Raw genomic sequence first — 24,653 nt, 5'->3', positions numbered from 1 at the left:
TCAGCTAAAAGATTCTGAATTCTTGACGAAATCCTTGCACGTAATGGACATCCACATTGAAGATGCATTTTGGATCTGTATCAAATAGCAGCATAAACATAAATAATATGATGCAATTAGAGAGGAAAATAATTTTAGTGCAAATTAGTTTTTTCGATTAGTACCATTTTCATCCAAGTCTTTTGATGAATATGACACTCACCCTGAAAATAAAAATCCATGGCTTAGTTTCCACAAACCATGTAGATTTCTTGCTTCATTAGCTGTCTTAGTGAGATTAATTCTAATGGCTTGGTTGATGGTGGCCGTTGGGCAAGAAAATCTTGAGACACGTTTTTCATTGTTGGCCGAGATTTTGGTTCAGTGTGTAGGCAAGCAAATGCAATTGTTGCAATGAGAATCATATCATGGACAACCACTGGATCCAGAGGTGGAAGACGTTGGTCTAATACTTCACATAGCATCATTGTTTGAGAAGATGAGGAAAATAACAATGACAACAACTCTGTTGGATGCCTCCCAATCAATGTTTCTAGAGCTACCACACCAAAACTATAAACATCGCATTTTTCAATGACAACCATAGTATAAGCAAGCTCTGCATTGAAGGACAAAAATAAAAAAATACAATTAACCAAATCAATGATCGTTTTCTTCTTTTATCAATAAGCATAGAACTTCTTTTTTGTCCACAATTAAGGCACAAAATCTTGTGGACAAACTTTTAAAAATATGTTATAGCATACAAAAGTTCAATGTGCATGTTTATTATGTTAGAAATCAACACAAAGATATTTGCTGTTTTACTGTTAGTGAAAGAATGTGCTGGATGTTAGTGTATAGCTTAAACTAGATTAGCCCATTGGGTTTGACCCAGTATACTTTACTTATAATTTACTTATATTACTTGTACTGCACACATACCTAGCCTATATAAGACTCTCTATTGTACATTATTGTTCACACAGAATATACAAATTATTCAGTCTATCTCTCTCACTTTATATTTTTAACACTAGAAAATTCAAAGTTGATGACTTAACCAACTTCCAGCGCGTATATAATAGGGACCAAAGGGCTCCCACTTTGTGTGTGAAGCATAAGCACCAAGTCATAGTGTAAGTGACCAAGTGTCCATACAAAAGTTAGTGTGTTTAGTAAAGTAGCATAGGTGAGTTGGTGTGTGTCTTCTAAAAAGTCTGGTGATGGAAAAGTGCAAGAGGCAAAGTTGCCGCGTTTGTTTATGTGTGGCTTGTGCATCTGTACAGAGCTCCTTGTCTTTGTCTGAAATAAAGAGTTGTATTATTCTTCACTACGTGTTGTGTTGCTCTTTCTGTTCAACATATTACACATCATTAGTGATACAACTAATAACAAATTTAGAAAATTCAATTAGCATGACTATTTAGCAAGACCCACTTAGTATCACATTTCTACCTTTTTAAACCAAGATATGGTAGTGAAAAACCTAATTAAATAGGGAACCACAAGAAAAACAGTTTACCTGGTGGAATCTATCCATATGTTCCAGCAACTATACTTCGATTCGAGGAAGCTGGATCAAGGAATTTAGCTGAGCCAAAGTCTGAAACAAAAGCCTCGAATTTTGAGTTCATCAATAGCACATTGTTGGTCGTTATATCTCGATGTACAATTGATGGGGTGCAATCATTATGCATGTAAGATAAAGCATGTGCTATGCCTTTAATGACATTCACCCTCTTGCTCCAATCCAATTCCACAACAGCAAGATCATTGCTCAAGACACAAAATAGGCTTCCTCTTTTCATGTATTCATAAATCAAAAACAGGCATTGTTTGTGTAAACAGAACCCATGAAGTTTGACAATATTCCTATGTTGTATTTCTCTTAGCGTTTTCACCCCATTCTTGAAACTCTTGTCAAAAGTTGGATTCTTAGCCTCAAAATGATGGAGTTTCTTCAAGGCAACCACTCGGCCACTAGGTAATTGTGCTTTGTAAACACTACCATAATTACCTGTTCCAATATAGTATTTGATGTCAAAGTCCTCTATCGCTTCAATGATGTCTTCATATGCAATTTTTCCATCATAATTTCATATATAGAATATATCTCCATTCTTTTCCTCTCTTGCTTTGGATTGCTATTTCTTACATCGAGAGAATAAAAAAGTCCCAACTAAGAAGACAAGGAAATTTAAGATGGGAAACGGAATTGTTTTGGGTTGAATGACGACTTTCTTGCTTTTTTCGTTGTTCATGGGTGGGGTGGAATGCAAAGAGGGAAATCTGTAATGGCAATGTGTAAATTCTTATTCCCCTTTATTGAATCAGGGGGAAGAGCTTTCACTAAAGCTACTGAGATTGTACCATTCAAGGAATTGTAAGACAGGTTTATATTTGTCTTGTTTGTCTTGTAAAAGAGAGAAAAGGGAATGGTGCCAGTAAGATTATTATGGCTGAGATCCAAGTTCAACAAGTTTGTCAATTCCCCAAAATAGGAAGGGATTTCTCCACTTATAAAATTATGACTGAGGTCTAAAGTAGCTAGCAAGCTAGGGTTACAAATTTGAAAGGGAATGCTTCCTCTTAATTTGTTGTCACTCAAAAACAGCTCCTCCTAAGTATTGGGAAGTTCAGTTGGGATGGATCCAATCAGCTCATTTTTGGACAGGTCTATAACCATAAGAATGTCTAGATTTTCAATACCAAGAGGTATCATTCCAGAAAGTTTGTTTGAGGAAAGTTTAAGAATTTGTAAGTGGGTTAATAGAGTAAGTTCATATGGTATGATACCATATATGTTGTTGTTTGATAGGTCAAGCTGCTCCAAAAGTGTACAATATCCAATATCAGAGCTTATCGTACCATTTATTTGGTTTGAATGAATGTTGAGAGCTCTCAAACTCGTTAAGCCACCCAAGAACGAAGGAATTGATCCACTGAGACTGTTAACACTGAGATTCAAGGAAGCAAGTTTGGTCAAATTTCATATATCTGAGGGGATGGAACCATTGAATTTGTTGGAGTTGAGGAATAAAGTTACTAAATTAGTTAAATGAACCATAGCTGTACGATTCCCTAAGGGTCCGTTTGGTTGAGAAGATGGAAAAGTAAGAAGATAGAAAATAGAAAGAGGATGTGTCACGCTCCGAACCCAACTATAAAGATAGGCACGTGACAACTGCCGCACGCTTACAAAGTAAGCACCCTACAAGTGTGTAAGGCCTTCTTAGCAACTAAAATTTATCCTCAAAATTTGTAAAATATAAATTTATCCAAAATACCTCAAAATTATTTCCTTATGAATAGATCTCCAATAATTTAATAGGAACAAAATTCAAACCTCATGTACATAATGCCAATTAGCCAATAAAAATTAAACTATTAGAAGACCATCCAATCCCAAAATTCACTAAGCTTCTTTTCCGGCTCACAACACAACATCAAAGTTCCCAAAACTTTCTATTCTTCACAATCTGAAACTGGAGGGGAAAAAAGGAGGTGAGTTGACAACTCAATAAGTAACCAAAGTCCTAATAAGTTCTATCAAGCAATAGATCTGTAAAGTATAAGATGCAATATAAGTTTTCAAAAGTTATAATATACTGTGGGTTTTCAAAAATAACTAAGAAGTTTCATAGTCATAAAATAATAAGTTGCAAATAAATCACATACTTTAATCTTACAGATATATCATAGAGGGTTTAGAAAGTAGTCAGATTTCCATATATTAAAAATTATAACTTACAATAGGTTCCAAAAATACATAAGTATTATTTGATGACTCAAAATAGTTCAAATACTCAAATATTTCCAAAATCACATATGTAGTTTTAAGGACTCGAAATAGTTTAAATATTCAAACGTAATTCATATTCTTAACAATCTTATGAATATGGTCACACTATATCCCCGTGACTGAGCATCAGAGTACCAATGAATAACCTCTATTGGGTGGGTATCAGAGTACCAATGAATAACCTCCATTGGTTTGGGTATCAGAGTACCAATGAATGTCCCTCATTGACTGGGTATCAGTATACCAACGAATAACCCCCATTGGTTTGGGTATCAGAGTACCAATGAATGACCCCCATTGGCTGGATATCAGAGTACCAATGAATAACCCCCATTGGTTTGTTTATCAGGATCAATTCATAATTAGGTTGTTTATAATCATATATATGAAATCATAGTTTCTAACAAAAATATATCTTATTCAAATACATATATATATGTATATATAATCATATATTCAATATTCAAATATATTTGTGATATTTCTATATTATTTACTTTAAATCAATATAGCTATAAAAAATAACAATTAAATAAAATAAATCTTAAATTCAATGTTCATGTATTTTTGTGAAAATTCTTTATTCTTTACTTTAATTCAGTATAGCTAAAAAGTAATTAAATAAAATACATTATATATTCAGTAATCAAATATATTTGTGAATTCTTTACTTGAAATCAGTAATACAATAAAAATAAAATTGTAACAACTATAAACAATTTTTAGTAGTTAAAATACGCAAAATAAAACCAATTAGGATAAGGTTACTTACCTCAGCTAACTCACCACAAAGAATTTCTCCCAAACACTTTCTCTAAAATCCTTAGATATCACCTCAATTGTGCATCAAACCTTCTCTACTTGAGCATTTTGGGTAGTCTCATCTCTCAAAATATTTCTCCATATACATTGACATAATAAGCTTATATATAGCTAGGGTTTCAACCTTATTTTCTAAAAGCTCCCTTGTAATTATAATTATAAAATTGACGCCACAAAAGATTTACTTAAATACTCTTCCTTTTAATCTTTTTTTTTTTTCGAGGTATTACAGGATGGAAAAGTAGGAGGATAAAATAAATTTTAGTTTCCTTTATTTGTGTTTGGTTGGGAGGGTGAAAAAGTGGAAGGATTGAAAACTTTTTTGTTTTGTGAAAATAAAGTTTGTATAAATTTACTATTATGCCTCTATTAAATAAAACAAAAAGTAACACATTATACTTTTAAAAAATTGTGTATAGATGGACACTTCAATAAATAAATAAATGAAAAGCATAAGAAATTAAACCAAAACTGTTTTCTAAAAAAAAAAGAACAAAAACAAAAACCAACCAAAATTAATGAGAAAATAAACATATGAGTACTTAAAAAAAAAAGAAAAAAAAAAGAAGAAAGCTACACTTCCAGAGGAAAAAAAAAAAAAAAGAAGCCAACATGTCCAGACAAAAGCAAGCAAAGAAAATTAAAAAAATAAAATAAAAAGAGAGAGAGAGAGAGAGAGAGAGAGAGAGAAAGTCAACACACATTAGTAGCAAAAAGAAAAAAAAAATTAAAAGATTAAAAAAAAAAAAAGCCAACACATTGCAAAATTGGAGGTGAATTCCAAGGGTATTTTTGGAAGCTCATTTCATGAGCTTTTCTCTCTCAGTTTTCTCTCTATTTTGTAGAGAACTTTTTGGTGAGTTCGAAAAGAAAACATCTGGGCCCCACTATTTATTTTCCTTCCTCCCTACCTAACCAAATACACTCCAAAAAGTTTTCATTCCTATTTTCTCTCCAAAGTTTTCCATCCACCCTATTTCACCTCCAAACAAACACAACCTAAGGCTAGCTACAGAGTTTCGCATTTCTCACTTTTTTCATGTAAAAAAAACCGGTAACACTATTGCCCATTTCCTTGTCATACATGTTAAATCTGGTAATGAGCTACAGGTGTGGATTGATTCCGTCCTTGATGATATAGCTCCTCTTGTATCTCGTGACTGTAAATAGCCCTTTTGTGCTTTTATAAATTTTCTTGGCCTTTCTCTTGGGTTTGGTTTCTCAAAAAAAAAGTATATTATTATTGAGGCTCAAGTAAATGAGTTTTCTTATATTGGCTATTTGTGGAGGAATGGACCCATTGATAGGGTTGGAACCAAGATACAAACAGGTCAAACTAGTTAAATAACCCAATGAGTAAGGGATTGGACCATTGAGCATTTTACACTCTAGGTCCAAAGAAACAAGTTTCTTTAGCTTTCCTATATTTGAAGGAGAGGTACCAAAAAGATTGTTTGCAAGGAGGAGTAATACAAGAAGGTTATTCAAATTCTCCAATCCTAGGGAATGGAACATGTTAAATATATTAGCAATGTAATGTATTATACCATATTGTATATGTTAGAGTGGATGCGGAAGTGAGAGTATAGATTAGGAACACTGAGAACATGAGGGTTTCGTGGTTTAGCATTGTTGACTTATACCTACGGAGGAATCCCTTAAGGGTTACAACTTTATTATGTAAGAGTGTAATACAATAACCTATGTTATAATGAACTTTAACGTGAGTATATATAAACAGCTAAACTCTAGACTATTAGCATAAGTAAGAGTGGGTTTGGGCCTATTATATTGGGCTAATATGTCTAACATATCTCTAACAAAACCATTGAGTTCATTGGAAGAAATGTCAAGCTCCTCTAATTAAGTAAGATTTGAAAGAGAAAGTGGTAGCTCACCTGTAAGTAATTGTGGAGCCAGAAATTTAGTATTAAGAATATGCAATATACTTGTGAATATTTAAATGTAACTCAATAGCACGATTACTTTTAAAAATTCAACAAAAACTCTAGGATACAAACCGAAAGATACTAGTACCAAAAGAAATTTTCTTTTTTTATGGGAGGCGTCATGTGTGCTTGAAAGTAGTTTGTTTATATTATATTATATTATATATATACACATTTTTTTGTTTTAGAATTCTATTAGGTTTAGGCTTCTGAGTTCTGACTCCTATTCTATGTAGTGGGTTGTTCTTTTTTTTCAATCATTACTAGGCAGGACCCATTAGTTATATATAAGAGTTCTACAAAACTATCTCATTTTTTCAATATTTAATAGTAACTTTAAATGAGTTAAAAAATAATTTGCTAAATTCTCTTATTTAGCTTGCTATGAGATAAAATTGTTTTCTAAAAAAATTTAGTAGAAAATAGTCTCTAAAAATAAGACATACTTTTTATGTTAACTAAAAATAATTTTTTCTTACCTTCTTTTTTATGCTACCAAACACAAAAAACTATCTTTATACCAGATATTTTGTCGAAACAAACATGACGTTAGTATTAGGTATAAGAAAAGTTGGTAGGAATTGAAAAAAAGTCAGACAAACATGTACAACACAATAAATAAAAAAGCTTTTTGTCCTTTGTGTCAGGGGGCAAATAAGACATTTTAGTTCAATATATTAGTATTATTAGTAAAAATTTTGAGAGTTCGGATGGGCTTTCCTCTTTTATACCTTAATAATCTTCTTGAAATCGATTCTCGTGAGATTTCCTGAATTCCAAATCATCTTGGACATTTCTTTTTGAAGTGCAAATTTCCACATTGCGCCCCTGTTGGGTGTCTGTAAGTCCAGCTCTCTTTTTAGTGAAATTGCTGTGAAGCTAGCAATTTGAGTTAGGACGAGTTGCAAAGAATCTGACTAGTGCAAAGTGCAATCAGTAAATGGTTTAATGACCACAATTTATTTCCTACACTTTTGAAGGTCTCATAAGAGGTCCAAATTAATAGTGGAATCAATAAATGGTGTAGTGGCCATGATTTATATTTTACTTTTAGGTTTCAGATGATGTCCTGAAATAGATTAGTGGAATCAGCTAATGGTGTAATAGCCATAATTTATACTTAAGACCTTATACCACTAATAATCAAGTAGAATTTTAAATGTTAATGGCATGTAGTCAAGAACAATTTCCACTTAAAAGAATATTTCATCTAGAATTAGCACTCGAAAATAAATGAATTTGTATGAGTAGATTTACTTGGCTTGGAAGAAAATGATATTTCTTAGAGTCAAAGGAAAGTATATTCCTTGTCAAAGAAATAATGTATTTCTTGTTCACAAAGAAAGAGGAATTAAGTCCTGTAAATAAACAGTGCTCAAAGAATTTAATGGTTTTGGCCCAATGATCCTCTTCTATGGGGAGAGGAGAAAAATCAAGTGAAACCAAGAGAGGAAAAAAGGATTTTTTGTGTGGGAGGTAGTACTACGAGAAAGACAAGAATGTTTGGGTTTTCTCTCAAAGGCTTTTGCAAAGTGCACAGATCAAAGAGAGTTTGTGAGATTAGGATTAATGTTGCAAAACATAAAAAAGAAGAGGAGAATGAAAAAAAAAAAATATAGGGCTGGCGTCTTGCAACGTGAAGAGAGAGAGTACAAGAGTATGCTGCATAAGAGAAAATAAGAGAAATTGCAGTCAGCATAGTGATGAAAAAAAAATAGTGGAGTGAGTGTGTGTGAGAGTAAGAAAAATAACAAGGTTTTGGGTGCTACATCCATAGGAAGTTTTTGTATTCAAAACGGGTGAAGATTTCGAGTGAATTTACATAAATTGTTAGAGAGATATAATATTGTATTTGATGTGGATCTCAAGTTAGGCATTAACTTGAAAAATGAATTTGTAATTGATGTTATAATACTTGATTTATTCAAAGTATGCCTTGTGATTTTTTCCATTCCATGAGAAATGGTTTTTCATGTAATTATTTGTGCTCTTGTGTGATTGCCATTTTGGCTTGGTACTTTGGTGATAATATTTTTTGGAGATTGATTAAAATTGTTAACTGATTATCTCTATTCAAAATGACTAGATTTAACTGATTTTCATAAAATTGTTAATGGATTTTTTTGAGATTGATTAAAATTGTTAATTGAGAATTAGTCTTTTCATGTGTTGCTGCTTGAGATAATGGCAAATTTTTTGGCAGGGTGCAAAGTGTAACACGAGTTATAATTTAGGATGGTAAAGTATAATTTTAGTCATCTAAAAACGAAAAAATATAATATTTAACTCATCTAAAAACTAAGTAAGGCATATAATAATAAAATAAGTTAGATAATTAAATGAACAAGTGAATAATAATTTGAATCAACAATTAATGGGCTCTCGAATTTGATTTGGAAGAAATTTTTTTTCCAACATAAAAATGGAATATCTATTCACTGAAGGAAATATGTTTACGCCTTGATCATTGAAGTAACTATTGTACTTCCCGAACATGTGATTGGATGACTGTCAAAACTCTAGTGAACAATTAGTGCAACCATTCCAATTCTTGAGCCTTAGTTCGAACAATGTCCATACATTATTCATTGTATTATTATGAAAAATAGCTGCAATAACCTAATATTGTCATTCATGTAAATGTATTCCTTTGACAGGAAAATCATATTTTTGTAAATGTTGGGATAGCTTAATTTGCTACAATATATTGAAAATACATTTTATAAGGTTCCTCTGTTTCATCTTCAAAAAAAAAAAAAAAAACCTTCAAATAAGTTGCAGTAACTTCATGGAAGGTAATGCACATAAAATTCTTGATTTGTCATTTTGGAAATTGAAATCCCATGAAGCTGATCGGACAATGGCAGCCCGACAACAAGAAGATTTCGAGAAGATTGGTGCTATAACTTGAAGGAAATCAACAATGGAAAACGAGATTAACATGCTTTCGAATTTTGATCACTTAAAAGATTTGGAATTCTTGATGAAATCCTTGCGCGTAATCTAACACAAAGGATGAACTTGTGAATATCCACATTGAAGAAGCATTTTGGCTCTGAATGAATGGCAATAGCATAAACAGTAATATTATGATGATGCAATTAGAAAGGAAAATTAATTTCAGTGCAATATTAGTTTTTTTTTTTTTTTTTTTTCATTAGTACCATTTTATCTGTCTTTTGACAAATATGATACTCACCCAGAAAACAAAAATTCATGGTTTAGTTTCCATCTGACAAACCATGTAGATTTCTTGATTCCATAGCTGTCTTAGTGAGATTCCTTCTAATGGCTTGGTTGGTGGTGGCTGTTGGACAAGAAATTCTTGAGACACACATTTCATTGTTGGCCGAGACTTTGGATTGGTGTGTAGGCATGCAAATGCAATTGCTGCAATGAGAACAATATCATGGGCAACCACTTGATCCGGAGGTGGAAGGCGTTGGTCTAGCACTTCATATAGCATTGTTTTTTGAGAAGATAGTGACAACAATGATGGCAACATCTCTCTTGGATGCCTCCCAATTAATGTTTCTAGTGCTACCACTCCAAAACTATAAACATCGCATCTTTTAGTCACAACCATAGTATAGGCAAGCTCTGCATTGGAGGAAAATTTTTTTTATAAAAAGAATGCAATTAACGAAATCAGTGATCGTTTCTTCTTTTATCAATGAGTACTGAACTTCTTTTTTGTTCACAATTGAAGGCACAAAATATTGTGAACAAACTTAATATGTTATAGCATACAAAGTTCAATGTGCATGTTTATATTACACCTTAGTGATACAGCTGTTATAATAACATATTTATAAAATTCAACAACCATGACTGTTTGGCAAGCCCACTTAGTATCAATTTTCAACCTTTTTAAACTAAGATGTGGTAGTGAAAAAGATTAATAAATAGGGATCAACGAGATAAATAGTTTACCTGGGGCAACATATCCATAAGTTCCGGCAACTATAGTTTGATTTGAGGAGGCAGGATCAAGGAATCGAGCTGAGCCAAAGTCTGAGACAAAAGCCTCCCACTTCGAGTTCAGTAGCACATTGTTGGTCGTTATGTCTCGATGTACAATTGCTGGGGTGCAATCATTATGCAAGTAAGATAAAGCATGCGCTATGCTTTTAATGACATTCACCCTCTTAGTCCAATCCAATTGCACAGCTACAAGATCATTGTTTAGGACACAAAATAGGCTTCCCCTTTTCATGTATTCATAAATCAAAAACATGCATTGCTTGTGTAAACAAAACCCATGAAGTTTGACAATGTTCTTATGTCGAATTTCTGTTAGCATTTTCACCTCATTCTTGAAACTGTTGTCAAAAGCTGGATTCTTAGCCTCATAACAATGAAGTTTCTTTAAGGCAACCACTTTGCCATTGGGCAATTGTGCTTTGTAAACACTACCATAACCACCTGTTCCAATACAGTATTTGATGTCAAAGTCCTCTGTTGCTTCAATGATGTCTTCGTATGCAATTTTTCCATCATAATTCCAAAAGCAGAATATGTCGCCATTCTTCTTCTCTCTTGCCTCAGATTGCTTATTCTCAAATTTACATAGAGAGAATAACAAACTTCCAACTAATAAGAAGACAAGGAAAGTTACGATGGGAAGAGGAATAGTTTTGGGTTCCATGACTTTCTTGCTTTTTCCATTGTTCATGGAGCCAACAGGTGGGGAGGACGGAATGCAAAGAGAGCAATCTGTATTGTCGAAGTGTAAATCCTTATTCCCCGTTAATGACTCTGGTGGAAGATCCTTCGCTAAAGTTTCTGGGATTGTACCATTCAAAAGATTGTAAGACAAATTTATTTTTGGCTTGTTAAGGAGAGAAAAGGGAATGTTGCCAGTGAGATTATTGTAGCTGAGATCCAGGGTCCTTAAGTTTGTCAAATTTCCAAGATATGAAGGGATTTCTCCACTTATAAGGTTATGACTAAGGTCTAGAGTGTTTAGCAAGCTAAGGCTACCAATTTGAAAGGGAATGCTTCCATTTAAGTTGTTGTGGCTCAATAACAACTTCTCCAACATATCCGAAAGGTTAGTTGGAATGGGACCGATCAGCTCATTTTGGGACAGGTCTAGAGTAGAAAGAGAGTCAAGTTTTTCTATACCAAGAGGTATCTTGCCAGAAAGTTTGTTTGAAGAAAGTTTGAGGTTTTTCAGGTGCGTTAGTAGAGTAAGCTCATACGGTATAGTGCCAGATATGTAGTTGTTTGATAGGTCAAGGTCCTCCAAAAGGTTATTAAATCCAATTTGACTATATATAACACCATTTATTTGGTTTGAATGAATGTCGAGAGCCTTCAAATTGGTTAAAGCACCCAAGGATGAAGGAATTGGTCCACTGAGACTATTAACACTGAGAACCAAGGAAGACAATTTGGTCAACATCGCTATCTCTTGGGGGATGGAACCTTTGAGTTTGTTCGAACTAAGGGACAGAGTTTCTAAATCAGATAAATCACCCACAGCTACAGGGATTAGGCCAATAAGTTCATTACTATCGAGGCTCAAGTGACTGAGTTTTCTTAGTTTGGCTATTTGGGGAGGAATGGACCCATTGATATGGTTGGAACCAAGAGACAAATGGGTCAAACTGGTTAAGTAACCCAATGTGTAAGGGATTTGCCCAGTGAGCATGTTATATGCTAGGTCCAAAGAAACCAGCTTCTCTAGCTTTCCTATATTTGAAGGAATGGTACCATTAAGTTTGTTTGAATTGAGGTGTAGTTCTAGAAGGTTATTCAAATTCCCTAATTCTTGGGGAATGAGACCACTGAGTTCATTGGAAGAAATGTCAAGCTTTTCTAATTGGGTAAGAGTTGCAAGAGAAAGAGGTAGCTCACCTGTAAGAGAATTCTTAGACAAGTCAAGGTGCTTGAGTTTTGAAAGAGCACCTATCTCTTGCGGGATGCAGCCCCTAAGTCCAGTTCCAGCAAGACTAAGACTTACCAAATTTGGGAAGCAAGAGAAGTTGAATTGACTGAACTTATCTCCCACCTGGAACTTATCTGCAAGGTCAATCTCTATGATGCTTCCAGCTTTATCACAAGTTATACCGAGCCACCCCGACCCACAGCGACTTGAAGTGTCGTTAGTATGGTCACTCCACCACCCACTCTCAAGTAGAGCTTTTGATTCCAGATCAAGTGCTGAAGATTCAGATGCTGCCACTAATGGGGTAGTAGTAACCATATTAGCAGCATAGGCAAAAACTAAACTAATACCTACAACGTCCATTATGGAAACTGAAATGGAGTGTGTCATGCTTGTGAAGTGTGTATTTGCTTTGTGTTTGTGAAGTGTGTAGTTGCTGTGTGCTACTTGTGACTCGTCATGGAGTTTTTAATACGCTATACACATACTGTAAGTCATCCGAGAAATACTGTAAGTCATCCGAGAAATTTCCCAGGTAACTTCGTGCGATGACTTCTGAAATGTTCAGGTCTTCTAAATTATTGAGAAGAGTGGAGGAATTTCCGTTGCAATCATTTTCATGGTGCAATAACGACAAATTTTATACATCTCTCTCTCTCTCTCTCTCTGTATTTAGGATACTTTTAGTGGCCTTGGAATCTTTTTGAAAAGACACCATCCACTCCTTCCTTTCACATTACAAATTCGGTCCGATCATAATTTCATCAACAAAGTTTTTCTTCAAATTAATTTGGAGAGAGAGTATACAAACTCATCATATATATTTATAAGTATGAATTTCGAAAATCTAACCATTAAATCGTATGTTCTTATTGCATCCTTAATGCTTATAAAATTTTAAAAAAATCAAATATCAATTGCTATGTTATCAAATAAATGTTACAATTTCAAGTTTTTGTAATTTAAACTTGTATATAAAAAATAAGTTAACTGATCAAATAGTAAATAATATCTGATTTGAACGAAATTTGATATGCATGTTAAGAACATAAGGAACATGAAATTCAACGGTTAGATTTTCAAAATTTATACCCAAAAAAGAAATATATGAGAAGTTTGAAAAGTTTTTCTCCAAACTAATTTGGAGAGAAACTTTGTTCAATTCCCATCACATGCTCTGACACTGCGTTACACTCCTTCAAACTGCTCAACTGAGGACTTGGTTGATGGCCCACATCCAAGTCACTTGTCTTCAAAAGACCATAGAAATATCCCAGTTTGGGTTCTAATCTAGAGCTGTAAATATTTCAGTTAAATACAGCAACTATTTTAAAAAAAAAAATTATTTGGCATTTCGTTGAATGCCTTCATTTAAATTTAGTTAAAGTATGGTTGTTTTTAGGAAAAAAAAAAAGAAGAAGAAGTGAGACCTTAAAAAATTGTAGATGAACAAATAACCTAGAAAGCTAAAAGAAAAGGACGATAATAAACTGACTCAAAATAAACATTGTAGGGGCAGGATGGCCAAAATACGCTTTGGGGCCTTGGGCCTGATTTGAGGGTATTTACCTGTCCGAGCAGGGCTTTAAAGCCCACAAATAAACTATTGTTGGAGAGGTTGATAGGGATTATCCGAGGAGGGGCGTCTCCTCGGCCAAGTCAGGTGAAGATTGTACGACGTGTCAGGATGTTTGGAAGGAAATTCTGGAAGGTCCATTGGGTGGAGATATATTCTACAAAAAAAAAAAAAAAACTATAGACAGGAATAATGAATGAGAAATATCTTGAAGAAAGCTACTACCACCGCATTAAAGGCTCTGCACCTACCTCTCTGGCCGCATTAATGGGGAAATAACCTCTGAACAGTAGTGGTCAGCCTTCCAGCTATTTTTTGAAAACTTCAAGAAGGTGATGGATGGGACAAGTATCTAATTGGGCGATCTGTGCTACACGTGGAAGAGGAAAGGAGGAAAAAGAGTGATATAAGAGAACTAAAGAGGCATTAGAGAGGGGGATTGGACAAGAAAAAGAGAAATAGCATTGTACACATCACCTTGAGTTTTAATTTATTGTTTAAAGAAGGAAAGGCAATACAAGTCATCCTCGGCTTACGTCCGAAGATATTTTCTGTTATTTTTATCCATTGAGGCGATCTAGCTCACCTACCAGTTGTCCAATATCCATAAAACCTAGGTTTCAAGCCCACACTCTACAAATTTGATTGTATAAGGCTTTTTGGGCCTGAACCCATCACGTGGTTGGGTCCGGGTACAAATTGTGCACTTACGATTGGCGCCGTCTGTGGGGACCTTGTGTTTAAGGAATTGGAATACTATGGCAGGCTCAGATCTGCATCATGCAGAGTTTCAGGGGTCCCAGCGTGAGGATCATTTTCAACATCTTAAACGTGAAAGGGATCGAGAGGGTAGTGTACATACAATGCACACTGGTGGGAGTCGTTCGCGTGGTGGATGCAGAGTCCCCCATGAGGATGATATGAAGGCCATGTAGAAGGAGATTGATCACCTTAAGAAGAAGTTGCACCGTGCGAGACGGAGGCGGACACCATCTCTTTCTGATCCTTCTTCCGAGGGCTCCCAAGGCAGTAGTTACAGGCCAAGGTCCAGAACTCCTCCTAAACTTTCTCGTATGAGAAAGACGATCTTCATGGTTGTAGGGATAAGAAGTCTTCCTCCAAGGGCTTGGGAAACGATGCTATGAGCAAGGCGTTGCATCAAATCTCCAAGTCACCTTTCACACGCAGGATTGAAAAAGGAAGGCTTCCACGACGGTTCACTCAGCCCACGTTCACCATCTATAATGGCAAAATAAACCCAGTGGAGCACGTGAGTCATTTCAATCAGAGAATGGTGGTACACTCTAAGAATGAAACTTTAATGTGCAAAGTCTTCTCTTCTAACTTAGGACCTGTGGCGATGAGATGGTTTAATGGCCTGAAGGCGGGTTCTATTGATTCTTTCATGGAGCTCACTAGGGCATTTGGCTCTTGATTCATTACCTGCAGTAGGGTTCCTCAGCCTTTGGACTCATTGTTGTCCATGGCCATGAGGGAGGGAAAGACCTTGAAAACGTATGATAGATACTAGGAGATGTTTAATGAAATCGATGGCGATTTTGAAGAGGTGGTGATTAACACTTTTAAGGTAGGTCTTCCAACTAATCACGACTTAAGGAAATCTCTAACCAAAAAGCTTATACAGAGTGTACGTCAGCTCATGGACCATATTGACGAGTACAAACGGGTCGAGGAAGATCAGCAGCAAGAAAAAGGGAAGGTGAAAGTTATCCCTCAGCAGAGGAGGGATATCAGGTCGGACAGATACAACAACAATAGGCCGAGGAGAGATTTCGCTAGTCAATCGTGTTCAACCATTCCTCAAGTAATTAACACTGTATTCCGAGAACCGGTACACCAATTGTTGGAGAAGATTCGGAAGGAACCATACTTCAAATGGCCCAGCAAGATGGCTAGAAATCCTACGAAGCGAAATTAGAATCTCATTTGTCAATATCATCAGGACATAGGTCATACTACTGAGAATTGTCAGACACTATGGAACCATTTGAAGCAGTTGGTTAGTGAAGGAAAGTTGAAGCAATTTTTGTATCAGCCCAATGGACAAGGAAGCCATTCAGGTTCAATTAATCAGAGTAACAACTCATCCCGAACTCGCTTGGGAACGATTAATGTCATTTTCACTGCTCCTGGCAGGACTGGCTCCTGTCCTACTAGGGTGATGTCTGTGTCACATATTCTCGCCAAGGAGTCTGGCTCAAGGCCGAAGAGGATTAAAAGGGATACTCCACCGATTTTGGGCTTCTCGAATAAAGATAAGGTTGGGACCATTCAACCGCATGACGATGCTCTGGTGGTTACATTAAGGATAAGGGGCTATGATGTGAAGAGAGTGATGGTTGATCAGGGTAGTGGCACGAATATTATGTACCTTGACTTGTTTAAGGGGCTTAATCTGAAGCTCAAGGATCTTACAGCTTATGATTCCCCATTAATAAGTTTTGAAGGAAAGGCCGTCATACCAAAGGGATAAATTTGTTTGCCCGTGCAGTCAGGTTTGGAAACTATCGACGTGGATTTCATTGTGGTTAACGCTTATTCCCTATATACGGCCATCGTGGCAAGGCCTTGTTTGCATGTTTTAGGTGCTGTTTCCTCAACTCTACATGTCAAAGTGAAGTTCCCGTCGAGGGGATTGATTGAAGAAATTCTTGGGAGCCAATCAGTGGCGAGGTAGTGTATATCGGTTGCAGTTTTACATCAGGCTAAACCAGAGTCCTCGGCCTCGGTTGCAGAGGACTTATAGCAATTAATGTCTCTGGATGCGCCCAATGCAGTGACAGTAGAGGAGGCAACATGTGAAGAATTAGAAAAGTTTCTTATTGGTGATGACCCTGAAAAATTATTTCAGGTCAGTGTTCGGCTACCACATCAGGAGAAGATGGAGTTGGTTATGTTTTTGAAAAAGAATATAGATGTGTTTGATTGGGATCCCTATGAAGCCCCTAAGGTTGATCCAAGTTTCATTTGCCATCATTTGAACGTCAATCTTACTGTTGTTCCGAGGAGGCAACCACCTCAGCGTTCCTCTAAGAAGCATGCCGAGGCTATCAAGGAAGCGTTGCTCAAGCTCAAAAGGGCTGGGGCAATCAAAGAAGTTTTTTATCCGGAATGGTTATCACATACAGTGGTAGTAAAAAAGAAGAACGAGAAGTGGAGAGTATGCGTGGACTTCACAAACTTGAACAAGGCTTGTCCTAAGGATTCATTTCTAATGCCTCGTATAGATCAGTTGATGGATGCTACGGTTGGATATCCACGGATGAGTTTTTTGGATGCTTTCTAAGGCTATCACCAAATACCTTTGGCACTAGATGATTAGGAGAAGACAACCTTCATTACTCCTACAAAGGATTATCATTACAAGGTGATGCCATTTGGTTTAAAAAACGCAGGGGCTACCTATCAAAGGATGATGACCAGGATGTTTGAGTCACGGCTAAGAAAGACTATTGAGGTGTATATGGAAAACATGGTGGTGAAAAGCAAAATGGTGCCTACGCATGTGAAAGATTTGGATGACACCTTTCAAACGCTCAGAAAGTACAAATTGCGCCTTAATGCCTCTAAATGTTCTTTTGGTGTAAGCTCTGGTAAATTCCTAGGCTACATGGAGACTCATAGAGGAATAGAAGTGAATTCGGCATAAGTTAGGGCAATCAACAGCTTGCAACCACCTCGGAATCCAAAGGAAGTTCAGAAGTTGACTGGGATGACCGCTGCTCTCAACAGCTTTCTTCCAGTTACTTATAAGTGGAAGAGATTCGAATGGACCGAGGAGTGTGCTTTAGCTTTTCAACAGCTTAAAGAGTACCTTTCTCGACCACTAATCATGTCTCGGCCAAAGATAGATGAAATCCTATTTGCATATATAGCTGTGGCCATAAATGCCGTCAGTTTGGTTTTAATACGGGACGATAGTCGTGTACAGAGACCAGTTTACTATGTGAGCAAATCTTTGCATGAAGCTGAGGTGTGTTATTTACCACTGGAGAAAGCGATTCTGGCCGTAATGCATGCTACACATAAACTTCCTCACTATTTTCAATCCCACACAGTTGTTGTTTTGACTTAGCTCCCTCTCAAGTCGGTATTGCGAAGTGCTGATTACTCAGGGAGGATAGCAAAATGGGGAACTATCCTAGGGGCTTTCGATATTAAATATATGCCTCGCACCTCTGTCAAAGGCCAGGTCCTTGCTGATTTGGTGGCAAAATTCGCTAAACCTTCCTCAGAAGAATGTGTAAAGGGGTTGCACATGGATGAAAAATCAGTTGGCACAATTTTGTGCAAAGAACGTCCGACCTGGAAGGTGTATGTTGATGGAGCAGTGAATCAAAGAGGATCAGGTGTGGGACTAGTTCTTGTGTCTTCGGAGGGGCTTACGTTCGAGAAATCACTGAGATCGGGATTCTCAACTACCAACAATAAGGCGGGATATGAGGCTTTACTGTTCGGAATGGATATGGTCCAGAAAATTGGGGGAAAATCAGTCAAAATGTTCTCAGATTCTCAATTACTCGTGGGCCAAGTGGTAGGGACATTAGAGGCTAGAGATCCAAGAATGCAAGAGTATCTGACTAGGTTAAATATTTACAATCCAAATTTGATTCCTTTACCTTGATGTATATATCCAGAAGCGGGACCACGCATGCTGATTCATTGACCACACTGGCAACATCTTCGACAGAGGGTCTACCCCGAGTCATTCTTATTGAAGATTTGTTGAAACTTGCTCGGACGGCTATCGATGTCTTCCATATTCATCAAGTTAGGTTCGGACCCAGTTGTATGGACCCCATAATATCCTTTCTTAAGAGTGATGTCCTGCCCAAGGAGAGATTTGAAGCAGATAAAATACGCAGGAAGGCACCTCGATTCTGGCTGTCCGAGGATTAAAAGTTGTACAAACACTCTTTTTCTGGGCCATATTTGCTGTGTATACACCCAAAAGCGACGAAGTTACTTTTGAAAGAACTACACAAAGGGATTTGCGGGAGTCACACAGGAGGAAGGTCTTTGGCTCATAGGGCTCTTACCTAGGGGTATTGGTGGCCCAACATGCAAAGAGAGACCCAGGTTTATGCGAAAAAATGCGACCAATGCCAAAGGATTGCTCCTAACATCCATCAGCCCGGTGGTGTACTTAACCTTTTGTCTAGTCCCTAGCCGTTCGCTCAATGGGGATTGGATATCGTAGGGCCTTTCCCAAAGGCTGTGGAAAATAAAAGGTGGTTGCTCGTAGGAACCGATTACTTTACCAAGTGGGTTAAGGCTGAGCCTTTGTCAAACATTAGAGATGTGGATGCAAAGAGGTTTGTTTGGAAGAACATTGTCACTAGGTTTGGAACACCTCATACTCTTATTTCAGACAATGGCTTGCAGTTTGATAGTAAGGCCTTCAGAAAATACTGTTGTGACCTAAGTATCATGAATAGGTACTCCACTCCAGCTTATCCGCAAGGAAATGGGCAAGCCAAGGCAATTAACAAAGTTATAGTAAGTGGACTTAAGAAAATGCTGGATGATGCAAAGGGATGATGGGTGGAAGAATTGCCACATGTTCTGTGGACATATCGAACTACGCCACAAAGATCCACAAGAGAAACGCCATTCTCTATGACTTATAGGGCTAAGGCCGTGATCCCTTTGGAAACTAGGTTTCTAACGTTGAGGACAAGCTCTTTCATTCCAAATAATAACGATGGTTTACTGGAGAAAAGCCTGGATCTAGTTGAGGAACAGCGAGAGACTGCCATGGTTCAGCTAGCTTATTATCAACATAATCTCAAACGAGGGTATGATACTCATGTGAAGTTAAGGCCACTTGCACCTGGAGACTTAGTATTGAGGAAAGTCTTGGGTACTGCCAAAAATCCAGCATGGGGAAAGCTAAGACCTACCTGGGAAGGACCAATTCGAATCACTTCTGTAGCGGGCATAGGGGCATATCGTCTAGCAGACTTAGATGAAAAAGTTGTACAACGCCCTTGGAATGTAAATAACCTACGAATGTACTATTATTAATGAAAGGCATCTCTGCCATCTTAGTTCAAATTATTATTGTGTTGTGGTAATTGTTGTTCATTATTATAAGTATCAAACAGAAACTTGGTCATGCTTGGCTCCTCGAACCACATATCTCGTGGAAATTGATATTTTATTAAGCGTTAAACAAAACCTTAGTTACGTCTGGTCCTCAGATCATCTACTTTGAGGAAATTAACATTTCAGTTTATCTTCCTATATATTAGACATGAATTTGGATATGCTTGGATTCTTGGGCCAAATTAAACATCAAATCAAGTCTTAAACTGTATTTCTCTTGTTTTAAGTTCAGACATATTCATACATATTTAACTGTATGATGTTGCACTTCGAATATTACTGTTTCAATACATAGGTTATCTGCTGATGATTTAAGTTGATAACGTGAGCGTAGTTTCATGTCGGATTACTAGTATTGACTGAGGCATTATAAAGATTTCCCTGTACATTGGGATATTAAGTTAATGGTGCTATGCATGTAATTTACATTAAGGTAAAGGAGATAAATATTTCAGTAAAGGAAATTGGCAATAAATTAAAGAGCAATATTTTGAATTTATCATTGATTCTGTCAGTGGATACATTGGAAATGAAATTCTAAAAAGGATCAAAATAAAAGTCCTAAAACAAAAAACAAAAAAAAAAACAAAAACAAAAAAAAAGCTACATAAAGAAAAAGTCCTAGATGGCCTATGCCTTGAGTTTAGGTGGAGGGTCTTGTTTGGATTTCTTTGCAGCCTCTTTCCTTTTTTCCTCCTCCCCTATCTACTTAGGCTCAACTTTGAACGAGGCATGGACTTGTTTTCCTTTGTCCTTCGCCCCTAGTGGAGGAGCATCTTGTTCAACATGTTCTCTCAGGCGCTCCTCGGCCTTGTCGCCTTGTTCCCTCTCTTTATCAAAACCAGCAAATTCTTTAGGAGGTTGAATAGGTTCTTGAATTGGAGATGGCTGTATCGAAGGCACTGTCTCGGAGGTAGTTGAAATGAGAGGAAGGTCTTCAATCACTCGGATGTCCTGAGAAATCCAAATGTTCTCGGCCTTTCTCCATTCAGAAATGGCCGAGACTCTCGCCACACCACATTTAGCGCTTCTGCCCAAACTTGTTGACAGTAATCCCTACATAATTCTGCTAACTCCTCGGTCAGCTGGGTTTCCGTTACCTCAACCCCTTCATTGTAAAAAGGCTTTTTGGCAGCCTCCATGGTCTCATTAAGGCTACGAGCCTCTTCCTTAGCCTGAGCAAGCTCATTTTTTAAGTCTGAATTTTCCTAGTGAGATTTAGATAGATCCTCTTCTTTCTGACGCAGCAATTTGCATTGCCCCTCCACTTAGGCCTTAGTAGTTTTGAGTCTAGCCTCGGCACTATTTCTCTCTTTCTTTTCGTCTGCCAATTTTTTGGCCAGATCATCTTTCTCTACCACAGCACAGCCTAAAGCTTTCTCAGTTTCAACTCTAACCCGGAGTTCAGCCTGGGCTTGCTTCCGACTATCCTCCACCCATTTCTTAGCAACAAAAACCTCTTGAATGGCCTGCATGGAGATGTTGAACAGATGCATCATGGCAAGAGCAATAGAACAGTACTATTGGAAAGATTTTATGCGAAAAGATAATAAAAAAGAAGAATAATATAGCGAGGAAGTAGTGGTTGGGTAACACGTACCAAAGCTAAGTCCCTTTTCAAGGAAAGGAAGAGGTGTGGCTAGCTCATCTTTTCCAAAGCCTCCATGTCCTTTGGTAAAAGGATAGGCTGTTCCAGAGCATTAGCGAGGTGGTGGGCATGTCCTCGTTGGAACTCCTTTATGCTGGAGTGGCAAGAAATTGGAGCCCCATCTAGTTCCAGTACAAGGGACCAATTGGCCTGCGTGTGGTGCACCTCGGCTAGACCATGGCTTTCCCCACTCTCTACGGAAAGGGCGCGCGTTCCACCCTTAGCAACTTTTTGTTGTTGTTGTTGCTTTAGCTTCTTCTGTTGTGCCATTTCTGTCTCCTCGGCCTCATTTTTCCTTTTCTTTTTGGGGTCGAGGGCAGGAATCTTGGGGTCGGAAAGAGGAAGAGGTGGTGGCAGCTTGGGAGGGGGTTGAGATCCAACTGCGTCCTTTTTGGGAGCTTGTGTGCCCCTCTTGGACATCAGTGATCTTAAGCTAAACATCTCTTCTTCCTCGGCACTGGTATCAACTTGCGCTGTTACTAAGCCCTTTCTACCAGAACCCTTCACAAGTTCGTTTTCTTCGTCCAAGAGGATGAAAACGTGACCCTCTAGAGGTCTTTCGGCTTCCTTGAGACGGAACTGGTCAATTTCCTCTTTAAGGGATAGGTACAAAGATGCTGACTCTTCTCAGATGGTTGTTTCCTGAGGACATATCGAAAAGGGGACTACTCTAATTGGGCGTGTGTACAAGATGATAAAAGGATCGTCCGGTAATTCGTGAGTAGAGAGAAAGCCCGGTCTCGAAATGTCTATCCTTCTGCGTCTCTGGTCACCTGCGGTGATCGCGTTGCCGATATCTTGGAAGTCGTCTGACAGAGGGTCATATCCCAATATGAGATGGGCTACCCTCACCTGCAGGTCTTCGCTCGCAAATACCTCGGATCATAAAACGCAATTGAGGTCCGCGACGCTACAAAGGCTCAAACGGAGCCGTACGTGTTGTTTGTCTACAAAAATGTCCAGGGAAATAAATATGGTCAGATCAACAATAAATGCCAAATGAAGAGAGAATAGTAGGCAATGTAATCAAAAATGGTAAAGTTAAAAGAATCAAGTCACAGGTTAGGGAATCTAATTCCTATAGAGTCACACCTGGGGTCCCCCCTTTGACTGGGCAATGAGGACCGTTGTGCCACATTCCAGAAGCGATTAGGTAGTCATCTTTCATACCTTTATTAGATTTGGGGAGACAAGATATAAGCCTAACAATGCTTGATCTAGATTTGAGGTAATATCCTACATTTTTAAGTTTATGGCATTCGAACATGTAAACGACGTCGTGCCATGTGAGGTTCAGACACAATTGCTCATTTAGAGCATCGACACAGCCTAAGATTCTAAATATGTTGGGTGTACATTGATCTGAGCATAGTCTATGGTTATGGAGGTATTCACTGGTAACGTTTCTCATGGGAAGTGTCATCCCACCTTCCAAAAATGCGATGATGGGAATGACAACTTCTCCTTCTTCCCTATCGTTAGCTATGGCTTCTGTAGGGCAATATCTTAAGCCTACGTCTTAAGGAATATGATATTTGGCCCGAAAACCCTCCATATCGAAATCAGTATCTACTAGACACTTAAATCTACGCATGGGGTGGGGGTAAAAATGAAGATTTGGGGAGAGGGAGGATATAAGAAAGGGGGCCGGGAGAAAGGGTCGAGGAGGAATGAGTTTGAAAGATTGGAAACTTGCGGTAAAGTAGGTAGACAATCCTTCGCAAGCTTCTTGAAAGGAGAAAATATGGGAAATTTTGAGATTTGATTGAATTCTAAAGTGATGGTTTGAATTTCGGTTCCCTGGGTATTTTGGGCTACGGGAGGCAGCATTGAATGGAAGTTATCCCGCCCAAATTTGAGAAAGAATTTGAACCGTTGGATGCGTATCTCACCGTTGAACGTGGAGAACAAGGTGTAACTTACAGCCATTAATACGAGTGTTACAGATTTCGAAGCGTTAGAAGCGGTTTAAAAGAAGCGAAATGACCCTCTCACGTGTGATGATTTGGAAAGCATGTGGAGGCTGTAGCATTGGTTCAAAACTCAAATTTTCTTCTAGGTTGGGGAGAAAAATGAAGTTTTGAGAGGCTATTGTAGGGGTAGGATGGCCAAAATACGCTTTGGGGCCTTGGGCCTGATTTGAGGGTATTTACCTGTCCGAGCATAGCTTTAAAGCCCACAAATAAACTATTGTTGGAGAGGTTGATAGGGATTATCCGAGGAGGAGCATCTCCTCGGCCAGGTCAGGTGAAGATTGTACGACGTGTTAGGATGTTTGGAAGGAAATTTTGAAAGGTCCGTTGGGTGGAAATATATTCTACAAAAAAAAAAAAAAAAAAAAAAAAAAACTATAGAAAGGAATAACGAATGAGAAATATCTTGAAGAAATCTGCTACCACCTCATTAAAAGCTCTGCACCTACCTCTTTGACCGCATTAATGGGGAAATGACCTCTGAAGAGTGGCGGTCAACCTTCCAGCTATTTTTTGAAAACTTCGAGAGGATAGTAAATGGAACAAGTATCTAATTGGGTGATCTGTGCTATATGTAGAAGAGGAAGTGATGAAAAAGAGTGATATAAGAGAACTAAAGAGGCATTAGAGAGGGGGATCAGACAAGAAAAAGAGAAATAGCACTGTACACATCGCCTTGAGTTTTAATTTATTGTTTAAAGAAGGAAAAACAATACAGGTCATCTTCGGCTTATGTCCGAGGAGATTTTCTGTTATTTTTATCCATTGATTGTATAAATTAAGGCGATCTAGCTCACATACAAGTTGTTCAATATTCATAAAACCTAGGTTTCAAGCCCACGCTCTACAAATTTAATTGTATAAGGTTTTTTGGGCCTG

The 24,653-nt window shown here is 37.5% G+C and overlaps 2 protein-coding genes and 1 pseudogene across 2 annotated transcripts; 1 reads left to right on the top strand and 2 right to left on the bottom strand.

The window, feature by feature from the left end:
• Window positions 1-224: 224 nt before the first annotated feature.
• Window positions 225-4,118, bottom strand: LOC142633737 (MDIS1-interacting receptor like kinase 2-like; annotated as a pseudogene).
• A 5,439-nt stretch (window positions 4,119-9,557) lies between these two features.
• On the bottom strand, window positions 9,558-12,838 carry LOC142616106 (uncharacterized). The gene is made up of 2 exons (XM_075788995.1): window positions 10,489-12,838; window positions 9,558-10,155 (listed from the first exon to the last, which is right to left on the bottom strand). Exons 1-2 carry the CDS (start codon window positions 12,836-12,838, stop codon window positions 9,770-9,772), a joined length of 2,736 nt encoding a protein of 911 aa, XP_075645110.1. The 3' UTR covers window positions 9,558-9,769.
• Window positions 12,839-15,558: 2,720 nt separating this feature from the next.
• On the top strand, window positions 15,559-16,518 carry LOC142633730 (uncharacterized). Its single transcript, XM_075807984.1, has 2 exons — window positions 15,559-15,876; window positions 15,988-16,518. The coding sequence occupies exons 1-2, from the start codon at window positions 15,559-15,561 to the stop codon at window positions 16,516-16,518; spliced, it is 849 nt and encodes a 282-aa protein (XP_075664099.1).
• Window positions 16,519-24,653: the final 8,135 nt, after the last annotated feature.

This window comes from Castanea sativa, chromosome 1, assembly GCF_040712315.1.
Source record: "Castanea sativa cultivar Marrone di Chiusa Pesio chromosome 1, ASM4071231v1".
In the NCBI taxonomy this organism is placed as follows: Eukaryota; Viridiplantae; Streptophyta; class Magnoliopsida; order Fagales; family Fagaceae; genus Castanea; species Castanea sativa.
This window is presented reverse-complemented; position numbering and strand designations above follow the sequence as displayed.